The following is a 16,200-nucleotide window of genomic DNA, read 5'->3' as shown; positions in this document are numbered from 1 at the left end:
CAAAGATGATTTTGAACTTCTTATTCTCCTACCTCCACCCCCCAAGTCTTAGAATTCCAAATTATAAGTGTATACCACCACACCTGTGTTATAAATGCTGGCAATCAAACCCAAGAACTTCAGGTATGTTAGACAAACACTCTGCCAAGTGAACTACATCTCAATCTGAAGATTTCAATTTATTTTAGGAGACAAGGTTTTACTATATAGCTCTGGCTGACCTGAAACTCACAAAATAGATCAGGCTGGCTTTGAAGTCACGGAGTTCTACCTGCCTCTGCCTCCCAAAAACAGGGATTAAGGTTGTGACCCACCATATCTGGCTTAAGATTTTACTTTAAAGAATTTTTTTCATGTGCTTGCATGTTTTCCCTGAATGTATATATGTGTACCTGTGGGTGTCTGTTACCCTCAGAGCCAGAGGAAAGTGTCAGAATCCCTTAAACTTGAGTTATAGATGGTTTGGGTACCCATGTGGATTTGGGAACTGAACCCAAGTCCTCTAAAAGAGCAACAAATGCTCTTAACCACTGAACCATCTCTCCAGACCAAAATTCTATTTTTAGATATCATTCTGTGTTCCCAATGAAAATACTCTATGTACTTGCCTGTATCAGCTCCAAAAAGTAACTCATTCAACAAGAGCACATACCAATAATCACTGTCCACCTCATCTGAGACAGAAAAAGCACTCAACTACAATGAGACCAGGCACTAGTGTCTCACCAATACTCTCATGGCTTCCTTGAAGCTGGTGTTTGTTTCTCCCTGTCCCAGTGAGAAGGAAGGGTAGATGTAGGCTTAATGTGCAGAGCTGACCCCTCACTAATGCCTATGAATTCTGTGCTGTTCTTCAGCCTAACTACCCTACCCCACCAGCCAGTGCCTCCTGAGTGCTAGGAGTAAGGTCATGTGACACCACCACCATTTAAGCTATGTGCCTGGCTCACTTACAGCAATTTAAATCTCAACTACTCCAAAAGACACAAAGCATGTTTCAAACCTACCTTCTTAGCAGCAGCCAACTTCCACCTCCGCTCCTGGGCAAAGTCTGTGGCCATCCACTGCATCTCTTCCAGCAGGTAGTCCCAATGAGATTTAGGGCGTGGAGCTTCTTGAAGCTTTGGCAGCCGCCTTAGGGACCACAAGCCTTCCTTCCTTAAATCTGCTATTCGCTGATGGATCTGGTTTTCCTGTAAGGAACATGGATGTGGGGGGTAAGGGTCAGCATGTAATTAAATGTACTCTGCTAAACCCTACTGTGTCAGCATGTAATTAAATGTACTCTGCTAAACCCTACTGTGTAAAGCTCAGGAACTGAAAGAGAGAGACTCAAAGAGGTCACCGTTCAAGGTAAGTGTTCACACAGGTTAAGTGGCTCTAGAAGAATACCATAGAGTCAGATTCTCTCAGACACCATCAAGGAAGCCAAGCAGTAGTGATCCTGCTGTCTCTAAAGAGCAAAATAAAATGGCCCAGATGTAAACTCAGTAGTAAAGCAACAACCTAGCATCCCAAGGCCCTGGGTTCAAGCCCCGAGAGCCACCAGAAAAAGAAGAAAAAAGTTAGAATGAAACCAAAAGGACCAATGTTTACACCAAAAAATCAAAGTGTGTACAAGGGAAACAACAATGCCAGGAATTTGCTTTACAACAACTAGGAAGAAGAAAGAAAGAAAAATCGATAAAGACTAGCCACAGAGCTAACATCAAACTAGACAAAAAGAAGCACTTAGTTTATGTCAATCAAATATAATGTGTGCTTCTTTAAACTCCTGATAAAACTGAACAAAACAGTCCTCCAAAAAGAACTAAGTACTACGTGCTGGGCATTGCCTCTTGAGGATGTGGCTCCTGCCACTCCTGACTGACTCCCACCTTCAGCCATGACTGGACAAAAATCAGTCCACCATGGTCAACTTCACCACAAGGCAAAGACGTCCACGAGTCTACTTTGTGCAGAAAAGGCTGCATTATTTAGTCCCAGTCCTGGTTTCTAATGATCATAAACCAAGTACTCAGTTCTAAACTATCACAGCCTTTAAATAATGAAATATATATCACAAACCAGAATACAAGATGAATTCTGGCTATTTTGTATGATGACATAAGTCTTTATTTTGTTCAGTTACTCTCTTAGTCAAGCTGGGAGCAAGATCTCCCAAACCCAGGCTAGCCTAGAAAACAAGAAGATTCCCCCAAACAAATAGGCTCTGTACTTGCCTAGGCACACTTACCAGTGTTATCTGTTCGGCCAGCTTATCCTGAGAACCATCCTGGGATGAGGCTGCATTCTGAGCAGGACTCTGTGGCTTGGGGGGAGCTGACACTGCTGCCCCTGGAGACCGGGAAGTGATGGGAGACAGAGCCTTGCTGGTAGCAGTAGAGGGTCTGTTCACTGGTGAAGAACGAGCAGACGAGGGTCCAGGGCCTGAGCCACTCACAGGTACAAGGGATGAGGAAGAGGAGGAAGTGGGCAGAGACCGCTGGCAGGGCTGGGCAGAGTCCAGGGGGGGCCTGGTCGATGCCACTGTCTAGTGGGCAGAAGACAAGTGAACCAGGGTCAGGACAAGGCTTCCACAGGTTCAGAGTGCCCAAACGGCAGAGAACTCAGTCAACACAAGCCAGCACAGTCAATGCCTTCTTCTCTATGGCAACACATGCACACAAAATTAATCCTATCACAAACCACAACTTGGAACCACAGGCTAGATGATGTCCAGTAAATTGTTGTACTGCAAAGAACCTAACAAAAGCTCCATTATAAATTGTACCTTGGTATATTATCTCAGAGCTCATGGAAGCTTTCTTCTTCTTCGGGTTTTTTCTCTTACTTTTAAAAGGTAATTTAATTTTTTTTCCCTTAAAAAAACAAAAAACAAAAAACAAAACAAAACCTTGATTATAAAGCCTAAGTATCTTCCTGCTTCAGCCTTCTGAGGGCTGGGGTTACAGATACGCACCATCATATGCAGGTTTTATTCCTTGCATGTTTGGAAGGTGGTGCTGTTTTCTTGTAGTAATTTTGGATCTGATTGGCAAGTTTTATTTTTTTTCATTTATGCAGAACTAAAATTTGTATTATATAAGGAAGGAAAGGCAGTTGCTTTGATCATGAAGGCACATCTTTTTTTAAAGATTTATTTTCTTATTATATATGCAATATTCTGCCTGCATGCAACCCTGTGGGCCAGAAGAGGGCACCATTACAGATGATCATTACAGATAGTTATGAGCCACCATGTGGTTGCTGGGAATTGAACTCAGGACCTCTGGAAGAGCAGACAGTGCTCTTATCCTCTATGTTATATTTTCACGTAACAATATCACTCAAATGTCAAATGAGCTTATTATTTTTATGTATACTATTTAGAGACAAGATCTCAATATTGTAGCTTAAGCTGTCCTTGAACTCTCCATTCTCCTGCCTCAACCTCCAGAGTGCCAGGATTATAGGCCAGTACCACCAAGTCCCAGCTTGGCTTCTTGCATCTTTTTAACAAATCCATGTATGTCTTTTATTGCAGGAAGGCTAGAGAGATAGGAAACCTTTCTGTACTGTCCAGAAGCTATTCTCACAAAAGGGGCCTCAACCCCAACAAGTCTGTGTGAAGTTCTCCTAGGAGCCCAGAGAGGAGGTCACTTAGAAAGAGGTGAAGGGCAAGGCTAGATTGGCAGGAAGGCCAGTCAGGCCCACAATCCTAAAATGTTAACAATGACTCCCACAGGTGTCTACCTCAGGGGCCCAGAAGTCACAGTACGTACATATATAAAGAAATAAAGCTTTGGGCTGGAGAGATGGCTCAGTGGTTAAGAGCATCGCCTGCTTTTCCAAAGGTCCTGAGTTCAATTCCCAGCAACCACATGGTGGCTCACAACCATCTGTAATGAGGTCTGGTGCCCTCTTCTGGCCTTCAGGCATACACACAGAAAGAATATTGTATACATAATAAATAAATAAATATTTAAAAAAAATAAATAAAGCTTTATTCAAATATAGTCTCCTCATAAATTATCTGGAGCTATGTTTTCAGGAACAAAGCTAAGGGACTGACAGAGCAGAATGGCCTGCAAAGCCAAAAGATTCTCCTATGGCCCTTTACAGAAAACAGGGGCTAATCCCAGCCCAACTCATCAGAAACAAGGGTCTCTCCCACCAAACTGAAGATTGACCTGTGGGCCTCAGACAAGTCTACTTAACTTTCTTTTCACTTTTGCAACGGGATCTAAGTTGGCCAAGACAGCCTTGAACATGCAATCATCCTGCCTCAACCTCCCAAGTAGCTGGGTTACAGACCTGTGTTACGAGGTCTAACTAGTAATGAGTTTCTATAGGTTTATGGTTTTTTTTTTTTAAGATTTTAAATTATTTGCATGTGTATGTGTCTCTGTGTGGGTATGTATGCACACTTGGGTATAGGGAAGACCCTTAGAAGTCACAAGAGGATGTCAGAACCTCTGGGACTGGTCTTACAAGGGGTCATAAATCACCCAATGTGGATGTTGGGAACTGAACTCAGGCCCTCTGCAAGAGTAGTAGTATGTGCTCTTAGCCTCTGAGTCATCTCTCCAACCCTGGACAGCTTCTTAAAAGCCATTTACCATAGCTGATCCTTTGTTTGTTTGTTTGCTTGCTTTTGTTGTTGTTATTTTTCCAGACAGGGTTTCTCTGTGTAGCACTGGCTGTCCTGGAGCACCCTCTGTAGACCAGGCTGTTCTAGCTGATCCACTTAACAACAAAGGCAGGAAACAAAGGTAAAAACCACAGTGCTGCTCTAAGTGAGGACTGTGGCTGCCAAAGAAGGACGATCACTCTCCAGAAAGCAAAGCCTGCTGTAATGGTGTGCGCCTCTAATCCCAGCATTTACGAGAGGGAGGCAGGTGAGTTCCAGTACAGCCAGGATTGTTGTACAGAGAAACCCTGTCTTGGAGGGGGAAAAAAAGAGAGAGAAAGCCATGGGGACAGAGTCTAGTGGTCCTGGGGGCAATCACCTTCCTTCCCTAACCAAGTGTGTGGGAAGTTTCCATACCTGCCTGCCTCAAAGCTCTAGAATGACCCAAGATACTTGCCACTAAGATGATAACATGTCAAGTTTTTAACCTTATGGCTTGAACTTCTCATGAAATGGGAGTAGCAAATTCCACTGCACAAAGTTACTGGGTAGAGAAATTACCCCCAGTGACATTCCCACCACAGCACATGGTAGTCAGTATAGATTGTTCTTCCTTTTCTGTGTCCATCTGTTTTAAGCCTTTGCTGTAAATCCTAACTGGAACTCGAACTCTTCTGAGAAGCTCCCTTATTAATGAGAGAAGTGACAGCAGAGGGGCCCAGTACTCGCTGACTCCCATCTATGCGCTAAAGCTGGTGTACCTGCCATGCTGCACAGTCCCAATGGACTTCAGGAGTGGGAGAAAGCACTCACAAACCCACATAGGTGTAAAGTCAGTGAGGAGAAGTGGCATCCTCAACACTAGAACAGGCACAGTGCCATCATACTGGTGGAATTCATCATATTAAAAAAAAGGAAAAGGAGGCCGCAAAGGAGGAAGCCTAGCTGATGGTGAAGATCATAGCTTCACCCTTGAACAAAGCTGGAGTCAACTCTAAATTATCACTTCATTGATGTCTCTTTGGGTCAATCCCACAATTTTTAAAACTGGTAAAATTGATCACCACATAAGGTTTTCCAGAGGACCAAATGGGATGACAAGTACAACATGCTCCAAATATCATGAGACTTAACAGGTCGAGGCTCCTCTACTAAAAGCAACAATAATAATGATTTTCTATTACTTTAATGATTGTTATACAGAGCCAAATAGAATTAATTTGCAACTGCTACAATAACCAACTGTGCTAAGGAAGGCAAGTAAAGCTGCTTCAAGGAATGTGCTGGTTCAGTGCAGACCATACTACCAAATACCTAAACTACAGGCCATCTTTGCAGACCACTTCCTCTTTTCTTCTGCACCTCACTAGTCAAAACAGCCAATGTCCACAGAGTACCTGGGTCTGGGAAGAAAGCTGAGAGGTCTGCATCTGTGCCTTCCCAGTCATCGGAACATGGAGGGTCGGCTGGGCAGGCTGTGGAGAAGGAGCAGCAAGCTGGCTAGGCAGGGGGGCAGGGATGGGGGCATTCAGCTGTGGAGTCTTCACTGGGATTTGGAGCTGAGTTGGAGTTTCCACCATCTGTGACTGCTGTGAAAACTGTAAGGTGGAAGAGAGAGCTGTGGCTGGGACAGTGGCTGGGGGCAGCCTCGCAGGGAGCTGTGGTGGTGGGGTGTGCAAGCTGGCAGCATTCTGCACAGGAGGCCCTGTGGAAGGGTCATACTGCTGTTGGCTCTGCTTCTGTCCAGTGAGTTGTGTAGCCTGAGGAGTTGGGGGCATCCCTCCTGCAAAATAAAAAAATAAATAAAAACCCAAAGCAATAATCTCAGTGCACAGCAGCTTCCACCAAGTGACTCACAAGGACTCAGACTGGACATCCTGCTGCTCACATGAGAACTTTTAACACTCAAAATGGTAGTGTCCTAGAGCAGACCTAAGGTCAGAATGAGCACACAAAGAAGGAAAGAATGCACCCAACTATTGCAAGTTAGTACTAAGCAAAACGAGCATCAAATAACCACAGGGCACCTGACAGCAGTAGGAATAAGGAACACAGAAATAAAATCACTTGGAAGTACAATGTGGAGATGTGTGACTCCCACTAGAAGGGCAAGAACCTATCGCTAGGGGCTTTCTCATACTGAATTGACTGAGATGCAGAAACATGTCCCCACATGGGAAATTCTATGTCCAGTACAGTCCCTTAACTGCATGGTCCCAATGTGGGCTGGGCTCTAGGTTTTGGGCATTCCCTCATGACAAACTAAGAGTGCTGCTCTACTGCTGGGTCTTACCTTGGACTGTCGGCATTAACTGCTGCAGAGGGACTCCTGCATTCACCCCTGGATGCTGGAAAACTACCCCTGGATGACCCACTTCAAGACGAGGTCTCTTAGACTGCTCTAGAATAATTTTCAAGAAAGGTGTCGTTTCATGTAAAAATAAAACCACAGAAATAGTAGGAAAAAAAAAACAAATGTAAATGTTTTTATAGTCTTTGAAAAGGGAAGCCCTCCTCGCTATAAGGGACAAGACTGACACAGTTCCATTAAAAATCTGAAAGTACAAAGAAAAGCATCATACAAAGGTCAAAGGACAAGCAACACATGACTGGCAGAGGCTCACTTCATCATTCTCAAAGCACTCACAAGTAACATGAGAAGTTTCAATGACAAGGACAATTGACAGAGAACATCAATGGCAAGCCAGGGACAGGTTCACAAACGGTTAATGAGCAATAAAAGAAAAGCTCCTGTGCACTCTTACTCAGAATCAGACATCCACATCCAAACAAGAGGTGTGACTTCAGCCTCAGGTAGGACTACCAAACATTAAAAGATTTATCAAAATAAGGAAAATGGACAGAGAGAGACAGAAACTCTTGACAGCTGTGGAACTGGACATGCCTACTCGCAGGCAGTCTGAGAGCAGCACTACATATCACTCTTCTGGACCTGGCAGCTCCTTCAAATCAGCTACCAAATATATCAAATGAACATTTCAGACTATACGTCAAGTCTCTGCTCATTCTGGCAGAAAATCAAAACAAAACAAAAACCAAAAAAGTATAGTAATAAACATGGAAGACTAGCAAAGAGTGATAAAAATCAGCCATCTGCCAGGCGGTGGTGGTGCACGTCTTAATAATCCCAGCACTTGGTAAGCAAAGGCAGGCAGATCTCTGAGTTTAAAGCCAGCCTGGTCTACAAAGTGAGTTCCAGGACAGCCAGGGCTATATAGGGAAACCGTGTCTCAAAAAAGCCAAAAAAAAAAAAAAAAAAAGTCATTTGTCCAAAGCCATGTGTAGTGTGGCACACACCTGTAAACCCAACATTGGAAAGCCAGAAGTGGGAGGTTTTCTCCACGTTCAAGGACAGCCTGAGCTACATGAAGAGTTCCAGGCCAGTCAGATCTCATGATAGAGTATCTTTGAAAGAAAAAAAATTCATCCACATAGTGAAACATGGTGAAGATACTGGAAGATTCAGATGCATTGCCTGGGAAAGTGACCTATTAAGGTTATTTTTTTAAAAGTAACTCTATCTTTGTGTTTAAGTCTTAGTTTTTTCAGAATAACTCAGACATATAAAAAATTTTAAGTATACACTGAAGAATGTCTGTGATAATCACAACATACTGACAGTGACCCCCTGCTGGGACTGCAGAAGAAGCAGGCATCAAGGCAGAGGCAGCTATGTGTCACCTTCCGAACTACCTGTGCCTCTCACATTAAAAAGAGAAAAAAGTGCCAGACAGTGGTGGCACACAGTATTAATCCCAGCGCTGGTGAGGCAGGGGCAGGAGGATTTCTATGAATTTCAAGCCAGCCAATGCTACATTGAGAAACCCTGTCTTTAAGAAAAAATTTTGGGGAGAGGGAGAAAAAGGGACACGGTAATTTAAAAAATAGCTTCCGAAGGTGATTATGCAGTTCCAACAGTGAGTCATACCGGCTGTTTAAGGGAAAGCAGATGGAATGAAGTTTCTAATTCCAATACAAATAAAAACTTATGCAAATATTTTAGCTGATGATAACCAAAAGAAAAAATAACTTAAAAAGTAGAAATTAAGCTCTTTAGAAACATGTGGCAACTAAACCACCACTGCCTTGTTGGCCACACTGGGCATACCTGTGGATGGCATCACCTGCTGCCTCTTAAAGGGGTCGGCTTCTGTGGCACTGCCAGCCCCCACCACGAGACTCCCAGTCAGAGCTTGGTGCTAAAAAAATGAAAAGCAGTAAGATTCTTATTGTTATAGCCATCAGAAGAATGACACACACTACACCACCATATCTATTCCAAACACTGACCTCTCTCCCTTTAATAAAGAGGCTGCTACTACCTACCCATCATCTTTAAACACACATATATAATGTATATTAGAAATACTGTACGATTCTAACTTACCTCTTAGGAGAAAAAAAAAGGACTGGTAAAGACCTATTATTCTGGTTTTAAAGGGAATTTCAAATCATCACCAATCTACAAGCTTCAAAACTAGTTTTAAGCACTGACTGACAACAGAAGAGTTGATCAAGACCGAGGAAACCTTACTTTTAGTTGTGAGGCTACAGCTTGGTTGACCTACATTCATACTACCTGGTCCAACTTCACACCAAAAAAATTAGTAACAAAGGGAAAAATACAGGTGCCTTCCTACTGGGGATCAAACCTAATAAACAACAATCTATCCAGAATCTTCAAGATGATGTTTTTTGATTACCACCCCCATCTCTCTCTCTGTGTATATATAAACAAATATGTAGTCATATATTTTTCGTTTGCATATACACATACACAGATGTGTGTCTACATATATATCTATGTATGTGTATATACAAATGAAATATATGTTAGTCAAATAAGGCTTAAATAAAGCAGAGGAACTCAATCTGTATGAGTTTTATGGTTTTAACTAGGTGCATCTGACATTACAGAGAAGGCAGAACTATGAGGACACAAGATAGTCAGTGGTTACAAGGAGTGGGTGGGAGGGATGGGTAGAATGCAGCACATTTTATATGATCATGGCAGTCTAAACCTGTAATAGCACTGAAACAAGAGGGAGCCCCAGTGTATACTACAAACTCTGGATGACAATAATGTCCACGCAGGATCAGTTAAACAAGTGAACCCCTGTGGGCAATGTCGACAGAAGTCAGGTTACACATGTGGGAAGACAGGGAAAAGGGGATTTAGATCATCTCTGTACCTTATTTCTGTTCTGCTATAAACCAAAAGCTGCCCTAAAATAAATAGTCAAGCTTGCTGTACACATCTTTAATCCTAGCAATCACAAGGCAGAGGCAGGTAGATCACTGTGAGCTGATGCCAGCCTAGTCTACATAGTGAGTTCTAGGCCAGCCAGGGATACACAGTGAGGCCGTGATACACAGTGAGGCCTTATTTAAAAACAATTTTTAGAAGACCTTTAAACTAAGAGGAGAAACTCCTACCTATAACGCCAGCACCCAGGAAGCAGAAGCAAAAGGATCTATCTAAGTTGGAGGCCAGCTAGGGATACATAATGAGACTCTCTCATTAAAAAACAAACAAAACAAAAACAAAAAAAGAATAAAAAACTATAAAAGCATAATTTCCTGAAAAACTATTGACATGTCACTTCACAAAAAGAGCAATGAACTGAATCTTGGTCAGCAAAGACTTCTCCATCTGAGCACTACCCCTGACATCTAAGCACATCCCTAACAGCAGCACTGCCCAGTAGATATACGTTATGGGATTTATCTCTAAAAGATTTGGTTCTTCCAATTTAAACACCAAAGTTACGGGTGCTAATCAAAAGACTACGTGCATGAACTACTGAACTAAGTGCCTTGATGCCTAGAAAGAGACAGGGTTTGGCCCCTGTAGCCCATACTACAGAATATAGGTTCACCAATAACAGGAGGCACAATGAACACAGAGGTGCCCTGTTCATATTTAATACAGACAGGCGGAAGAGAGAGAGCAGGAGACCGAGTGTGCTGGCTAGTCTCATGTCAACTTAACATAAGCTAGAGTTATCTGAAAGGAGGGAACCTCAATTAAGAAATGCATCTATAGGGGCTGGAGAGATGGCTCAGTGGTTAAGAGCATTGCCTGCTCTTCCAAAGGTCCTGAATTCAATTCCCAGCAACCACATGGTGGCTCACAACCACCCGTAAAGAGGTGCCCCCTTCTGGCCTGCAGACATACACACAGACAGAATATTGTATACATAATAAATAAATAAATCTTTAAAAAAAAAAAAGAAAGAAAGAAAAGAAATGCATCTATAGCCGGGCGGTGGTGGCGTACGCCTTTAATCCCAGCACTCAGGAGGCAGAGGCAGGCAGATCTCTGTGAGTTCGAGACCAGCCTGGTCTACAGAGCTAGTTCCAGGACAGGCTCCAAAGCCACAGAGAAACCCTGTCTCGAAAAACCAAAAAAAAAAAAAAAAAAAAAAAAAGCAGTAGTGGTACAGGCCTTCAATCACAGAACCTAAAAGGCAGAAGCAGGCTGGTCTCTGAGTTCCAGGACAACCAGAGCTGTATACAAAGAAACACTGTCTTGAAAAACAAAAAAAGAAAAAAAGAAGAGGAAGAAGAAAGAAGGGAGGGAGGGAGGGAGGGAGACAAGCAAGCCTTTGTAAATCCAGCAGTAACTAAAATTAAAAAAAAAAAAGATCTAGTAGCTGTAGGGTTTTTTCGTAATTAGTGATTGACAGGGAGGCCCAGCCCACTGTGGGTGATGCCATCCCTGGGCTGGTGATACTGGGTTCTGTAAGAAACCAGGCTGAACAAGTAACGAGTAAGTAACACCTTCCAAGGTCTCTGCAATCAACCCCAGCATCCAGGTTCCTGTTCTGTTAAAAGTTTCTATCCTGACTTCCTTTAGTAATGGGCTACAATGTGGAAGTGTAAGCCAAATAAACCCCTTCCTCCTCAATTTGCTTTTTGGTCATAGTGTTTCATTGAAGCAATAGAAACCCTAACTAAGACAAAGAAGGAAGAAATAAAGGAATGATCTGAAAAATCAAAACATGTTAACAATGGCTTCTCTGTGAATGGGATTATAGATAACTTGTAATTCATGTATGTGCACTTTTCTTAGTTTTCCAAATACTGTGAAATAAATGAGTGTCACATTTATTCTTTAGTAAAAAGATAAATGGCTGGCATCCAGGAGCGACTAAGTACTCTCTATTAGATGAAACATTCTCCAAATGACCATAGCTCCAGGTGAAACACCAGAACAAAGAAGAGGTAGCAGGTGCTAGAGAAGGAAAAGAAGTCTCCCAAGTTTCCCAAAGTTGGCAGGCGGCATGAAGGTGGTCCCCAAGCTACACTCAGTGGAAGGAGGACAGGGAGAGCAGAGACTGCGGGACATAGGAGTCCTGTTTACCCTGCCTAGGTATGACTGGCAGAGATACTAGGAGTCTGACTGACCACCAACCACATTCAAAAAGGCAGCGTACAAAGGTCAAGACAAGAAACTAAAATTTAGTGCCACCTTTCTTAAAGGAGAGCAAAATGTGCAGCTGCAACACAGTAGCCAAGAATGGTAGGCTGAGTCCTAACACTCAGGAGAGTGAGGCAGGGGGACTGCAAATACAAGGCCAACCTGAACTGCATGAAGAAACCCTGTCTTTATTTTTTTGTTTTTCTAGACAAGGTTTCTCTGTGTGGCCTTGGTTATCCTGGAACTTGCTTTGGAGACCTGGCTGAAAACTCTGCTTGTTTTTTTCGTTTTTTTTTTTTTTTTTTTTAAAAAAAGTCAGGTACACACCTTTAATCCCAGTACTTGGGAGGCAGAGACAAGTGAATCTCAGTGAATTCAATACCAACCTGGTCTACAGAATGAGTTCCAGGACAGCCAGGACTGTTACACAGAGAAACCCTGTCTAAAAAAAAAAAACAAAAAGCAAAAAAACAAACCACAACAACATTAGCTACGAAGCAGTTAGATGACTCAGCAGGTGACAATGCTTACCACCAAGTCTGATAACCTGAGTTGGATCCCTGATACATATATGGGAGAAAGGGAGAAATCAAGTTCCCTAAGTTGTTCTCTGATCTACGTATTTATGCCATGTACTGTACTCCCACACATACACAATCAATCAACCAGTCAGCCAATAATGTAGCTTACAGAGAATCTAACTCAAAATAATTGCTGCCTACACAAGGAGAAAGAACCTGAAGCTTCTAAAGTCAAATTTCTCAACTTTAAATAAGCAATGAAATGGCTAAATGGCTAGACCACTGCTTCTAAGACTGATGCTGTCACTAAAGGTAGAATGGGGACAAGAAAGAAGAGAGAAACCTTTCTGAGTGCCTTTAAAAACATATCTATTAGGGGGCTGGAGAGATGGCTCAGTGGTTAAGAGCATTGCCTGCTCTTCCAAAGGTCCTGAGTTCAATTCCCAGCAACCACATGGTGGCTCACAACCATCTGTAAAGAGGTCTGGCGCCCTCTTCTGGCCTTCAGGCATACACACAGAATATTGTATACATAATAAATAAATAAATATTTAAAAAAAAAAAAACATATCTATTAGTGGAAGAGACTCAATAACCTCTTATCTCTTAATTCAAAGTTTTCTGACACCAGATTTGGTATGGACAACACAAATACAAAGCCTACCTAAGATTTCTTTTCAAAAGTATGTACAGCGGTGCTGGAGGGATGTCTCCATGGTTAAAAGCATTTTCTGTTCTTGTAGAGGACTAGCGTTCGGGTCCCAGCACCTACAAGGTGGCTAACAAGCTCTAGTCCCAGTGATTCCAATGCTCTCTTCTGTTCTCACAAACACCAGAATTAATACAATACACATGCATACATGCAAGTAAAACACTCATGTGTACAAAATAAAAATCTTAAAAAACAAAAAGAGCTAGACTTGGTGGCACAGCCTTTTAAAAATCTCAGCACTTGGGAGGCAGTCTACGAGTCTGAGGCCAACCAGGTTTACACAGTGAGACCTGACTCAAAATAAGGAAAAATAATAATAAAATTCATTTAAAAAAAAAACTATGTACAATAAAACAGGTTATGATCCCATTTTATGAGAGACGGCTCAGAGGTTAAAAGCACTGGCTGCTCTTCCAAAGGTCCTGAGTTCAATTCCCAACAACCACATCCATTCCAGCTCACAACCATCTGTATTGCCCTCTTCTGGCCTGCAGAAATACATAGAGGCAAAACACTGTGTACATAATAAATAAATAAATCTTTTTTAAAATCCCATTCACGGCCGGGCAATGGTGGCACACGCCTTTAATCCCAGCACTCGGGAGGCAGAGGCAGGCGGATCTCTGTGAGTTCAAGGCCAGCCTGGTCTACAAGAGCTAGTTCCAGGACAGGAACCAAAAGCTACGGAGAAACCCTGTCTCGAAAAATTAAAAATAAATAAATAAATAAAATTCCATTCATGCTTAATAAACTTTCAATTATACACATTAAAACATGAACACATTCATAATATAATACAGAAAACAATGGCTGGGGTAGGGTACCTAATACTGCAAAGGTGGTCACATAGAACTACTCCACATCAAGAGAGCAGTAAGACCCTCCTCTGCAGATCTGGAATTCGCTGGGTTACAGAAAGCTCTAGATCTGTACTCTGATTAACACAACATTAGCTGCAAACAACAAAATCCATCCTGAAATTCTTTTTAGAATGCTTAGTGTAACATCAGGACAAGACATGAGAACAGGAAGGCTGACATATTCTGGTATGGTATCCATCAATATCCTTGGCTAAACATGATGTAGCATATGTCAGGCCCTATAAGCTAACCCTCTCTGACTCACAAATGCTACACTCCTAAGAGTACTTTCCTAGCGGGAACAGAAAGTCCAAACCTGAACACCAGCTGAATGAACTACAGCTCTCAAACTGATGGAATATGAACAATTGCTTATAAGCACTACCATGAAGGAGCAAGCCATGTAACGCTAGCAGTTTGGAAGCATTGGATGCTGCAGTTCAAGGTCAGTTGTTCTGACTCCCACATGTGCATGTGACGTTAATTAATCATATCATTTAAATGGGTATCAAATACTGAATAACCCATTCCAATTTTCTGTATATTTTAATTTTTAAAATATACCACTGAAAAGGAAAATTAAGAAAGTCACTGCATAGCATTTAACATACCATTAATAGGATTGAGGATGTGGTTCAAAGTGTACAAACCGAGCCGGGCGGTGGTGGCGCACGCCTTTAATCCCAGCACTTGGGAGGCAGAGGCAGGCGGATCTCTGTGAGTTCGAGACCAGCCTGGTCTACAAGAGCTAGTTCCAGGACAGGCTCCAAAACCACAGAGAAACCCTGTCTCGAAAAATCAAAAAAAAAAACAAAAAAACAAAAAAACAAAGTGTACAAACCTAAATGGCCTGAGCCTGATCCCCATAATCCACAGAAAAAGTAAGATAGAGTGGTGTCCATCTGTAATCCCAGCATCCATGGTGAGATGAGAGGCAACCATAAAACAGTTAACCCCACCAGACATAATCATACACACCTTTAATCCCAGGACTAGGGGGACAGAAGCAGGGATCCAGGCCAGCCTAGTCTACATAACAAGTTTCAGACTAGACAGGTTTCACAGTAAGACCTTATCTCAAAAAAATTAAAGTTGTCCTCTGACCTACACACACACACACACACACACACACACACACACACACTGAATAAACAAACAGATTTAAAGAGCTAGGTGGCTCATGCCTTTAATTTAATCCCAGGACTTGGGAAGCAGATGTAGTTTAAAGCGTAGACTACACTAGTCTCAAATTTGCAACAATGCCCCTGCCTCCTGATTCCTAAGTGCTAGAATTAGAGAAATGAACCAGCACACATAGCACAGTAGATGAATCTTAAACATTCTGTGCCATGAAGGATAGGGACACATCAAAGTTACACTAGAGCCAGCTTGAACAGACCTCAGGCAGTCAATTACAAATATCCTAAGAATCAAAATAAATGAGAGCTGTGGAAAGGGGTTGGATAGTTGTTTGGCAAGAAAAGAGACCTCAGGGTGAAAAAAAGCAGACACAATGACCACCATATGTGGGTTATACCAGAGTGTGAGCCTGTTAACACTCAACAAGCTCTTCACACTGACATAAAGTGTTCTACAATTTAGACTCAAGAGAAAGCATAAATCACATTAATAAACATAGAAGCATCACCTGACAAAATTTAATATTCATTGATGAAGAAATTTCCCAAGCCTGAAAAGAAGACAACTACAAACTGATGGCCCCCACCCTCACCCTACAGAGAAGGACCTAAGAACAACACTGTCTAGGTTTCCACTACTGTAAGACACTACCACACTGAAGTCCTGATAGTACAGCATAGCACTGCAAAGAATAAAGAAAGAATTAAGACTCCAGGTTAGAGAGATGATGCAGTGACTAAAAGCACTGACTGCTTTTCCAGAGGACTGGGGTTCAATTCCCAGCACCTATATGCCGGCTCATAACCATACGAACTCCAGTTCCAGGGAGATCTGATGCCCTCTTCTGACCTTCATGGCCATTGCATGCACATGGTACACAGATACACATGCAGGCAAAACACATAAAATAA

At 42.3% G+C, this 16,200-nt stretch overlaps 1 protein-coding gene across 22 annotated transcripts in view; it reads right to left on the bottom strand.

Moving 5' to 3' along the window:
- Ep400 (E1A binding protein p400) overlaps positions 1–16,200 on the bottom strand; it is a 106,658-nt gene that overhangs the window by 72,139 nt on the left and 18,319 nt on the right. For 17 of the 22 annotated variants that reach the window (XR_012911648.1, XM_075983894.1, XM_075983899.1 and 14 more), the window contains 5 exons: positions 8,742–8,832; positions 6,906–7,013; positions 6,010–6,395; positions 2,237–2,533; positions 1,008–1,193 (listed from right to left, as the gene is read on the bottom strand). Coding sequence is in view for 21 of the 22 variants with exons in the window: in XM_075983894.1 (XP_075840009.1) it covers positions 1,008–1,193; positions 2,237–2,533; positions 6,010–6,395; positions 6,906–7,013; positions 8,742–8,832 (1,068 nt within the window). In the remaining variant the exon portion in view is untranslated. The remainder of the gene's footprint in view (positions 1–1,007; positions 1,194–2,236; positions 2,534–6,009; positions 6,396–6,905; positions 7,014–8,741; positions 8,833–16,200) is intronic. The other 5 variants (XM_075984027.1, XM_075984036.1, XM_075984045.1 and 2 more) reach the window with 1 other exon arrangement.

Source organism: Microtus pennsylvanicus, chromosome 1, assembly GCF_037038515.1.
Source record: "Microtus pennsylvanicus isolate mMicPen1 chromosome 1, mMicPen1.hap1, whole genome shotgun sequence".
Taxonomy (NCBI): Eukaryota; Metazoa; Chordata; class Mammalia; order Rodentia; family Cricetidae; genus Microtus; species Microtus pennsylvanicus.
Note: the sequence above shows the minus strand (reverse complement) of the source record. Positions and strands in the feature narration are given on the sequence as shown.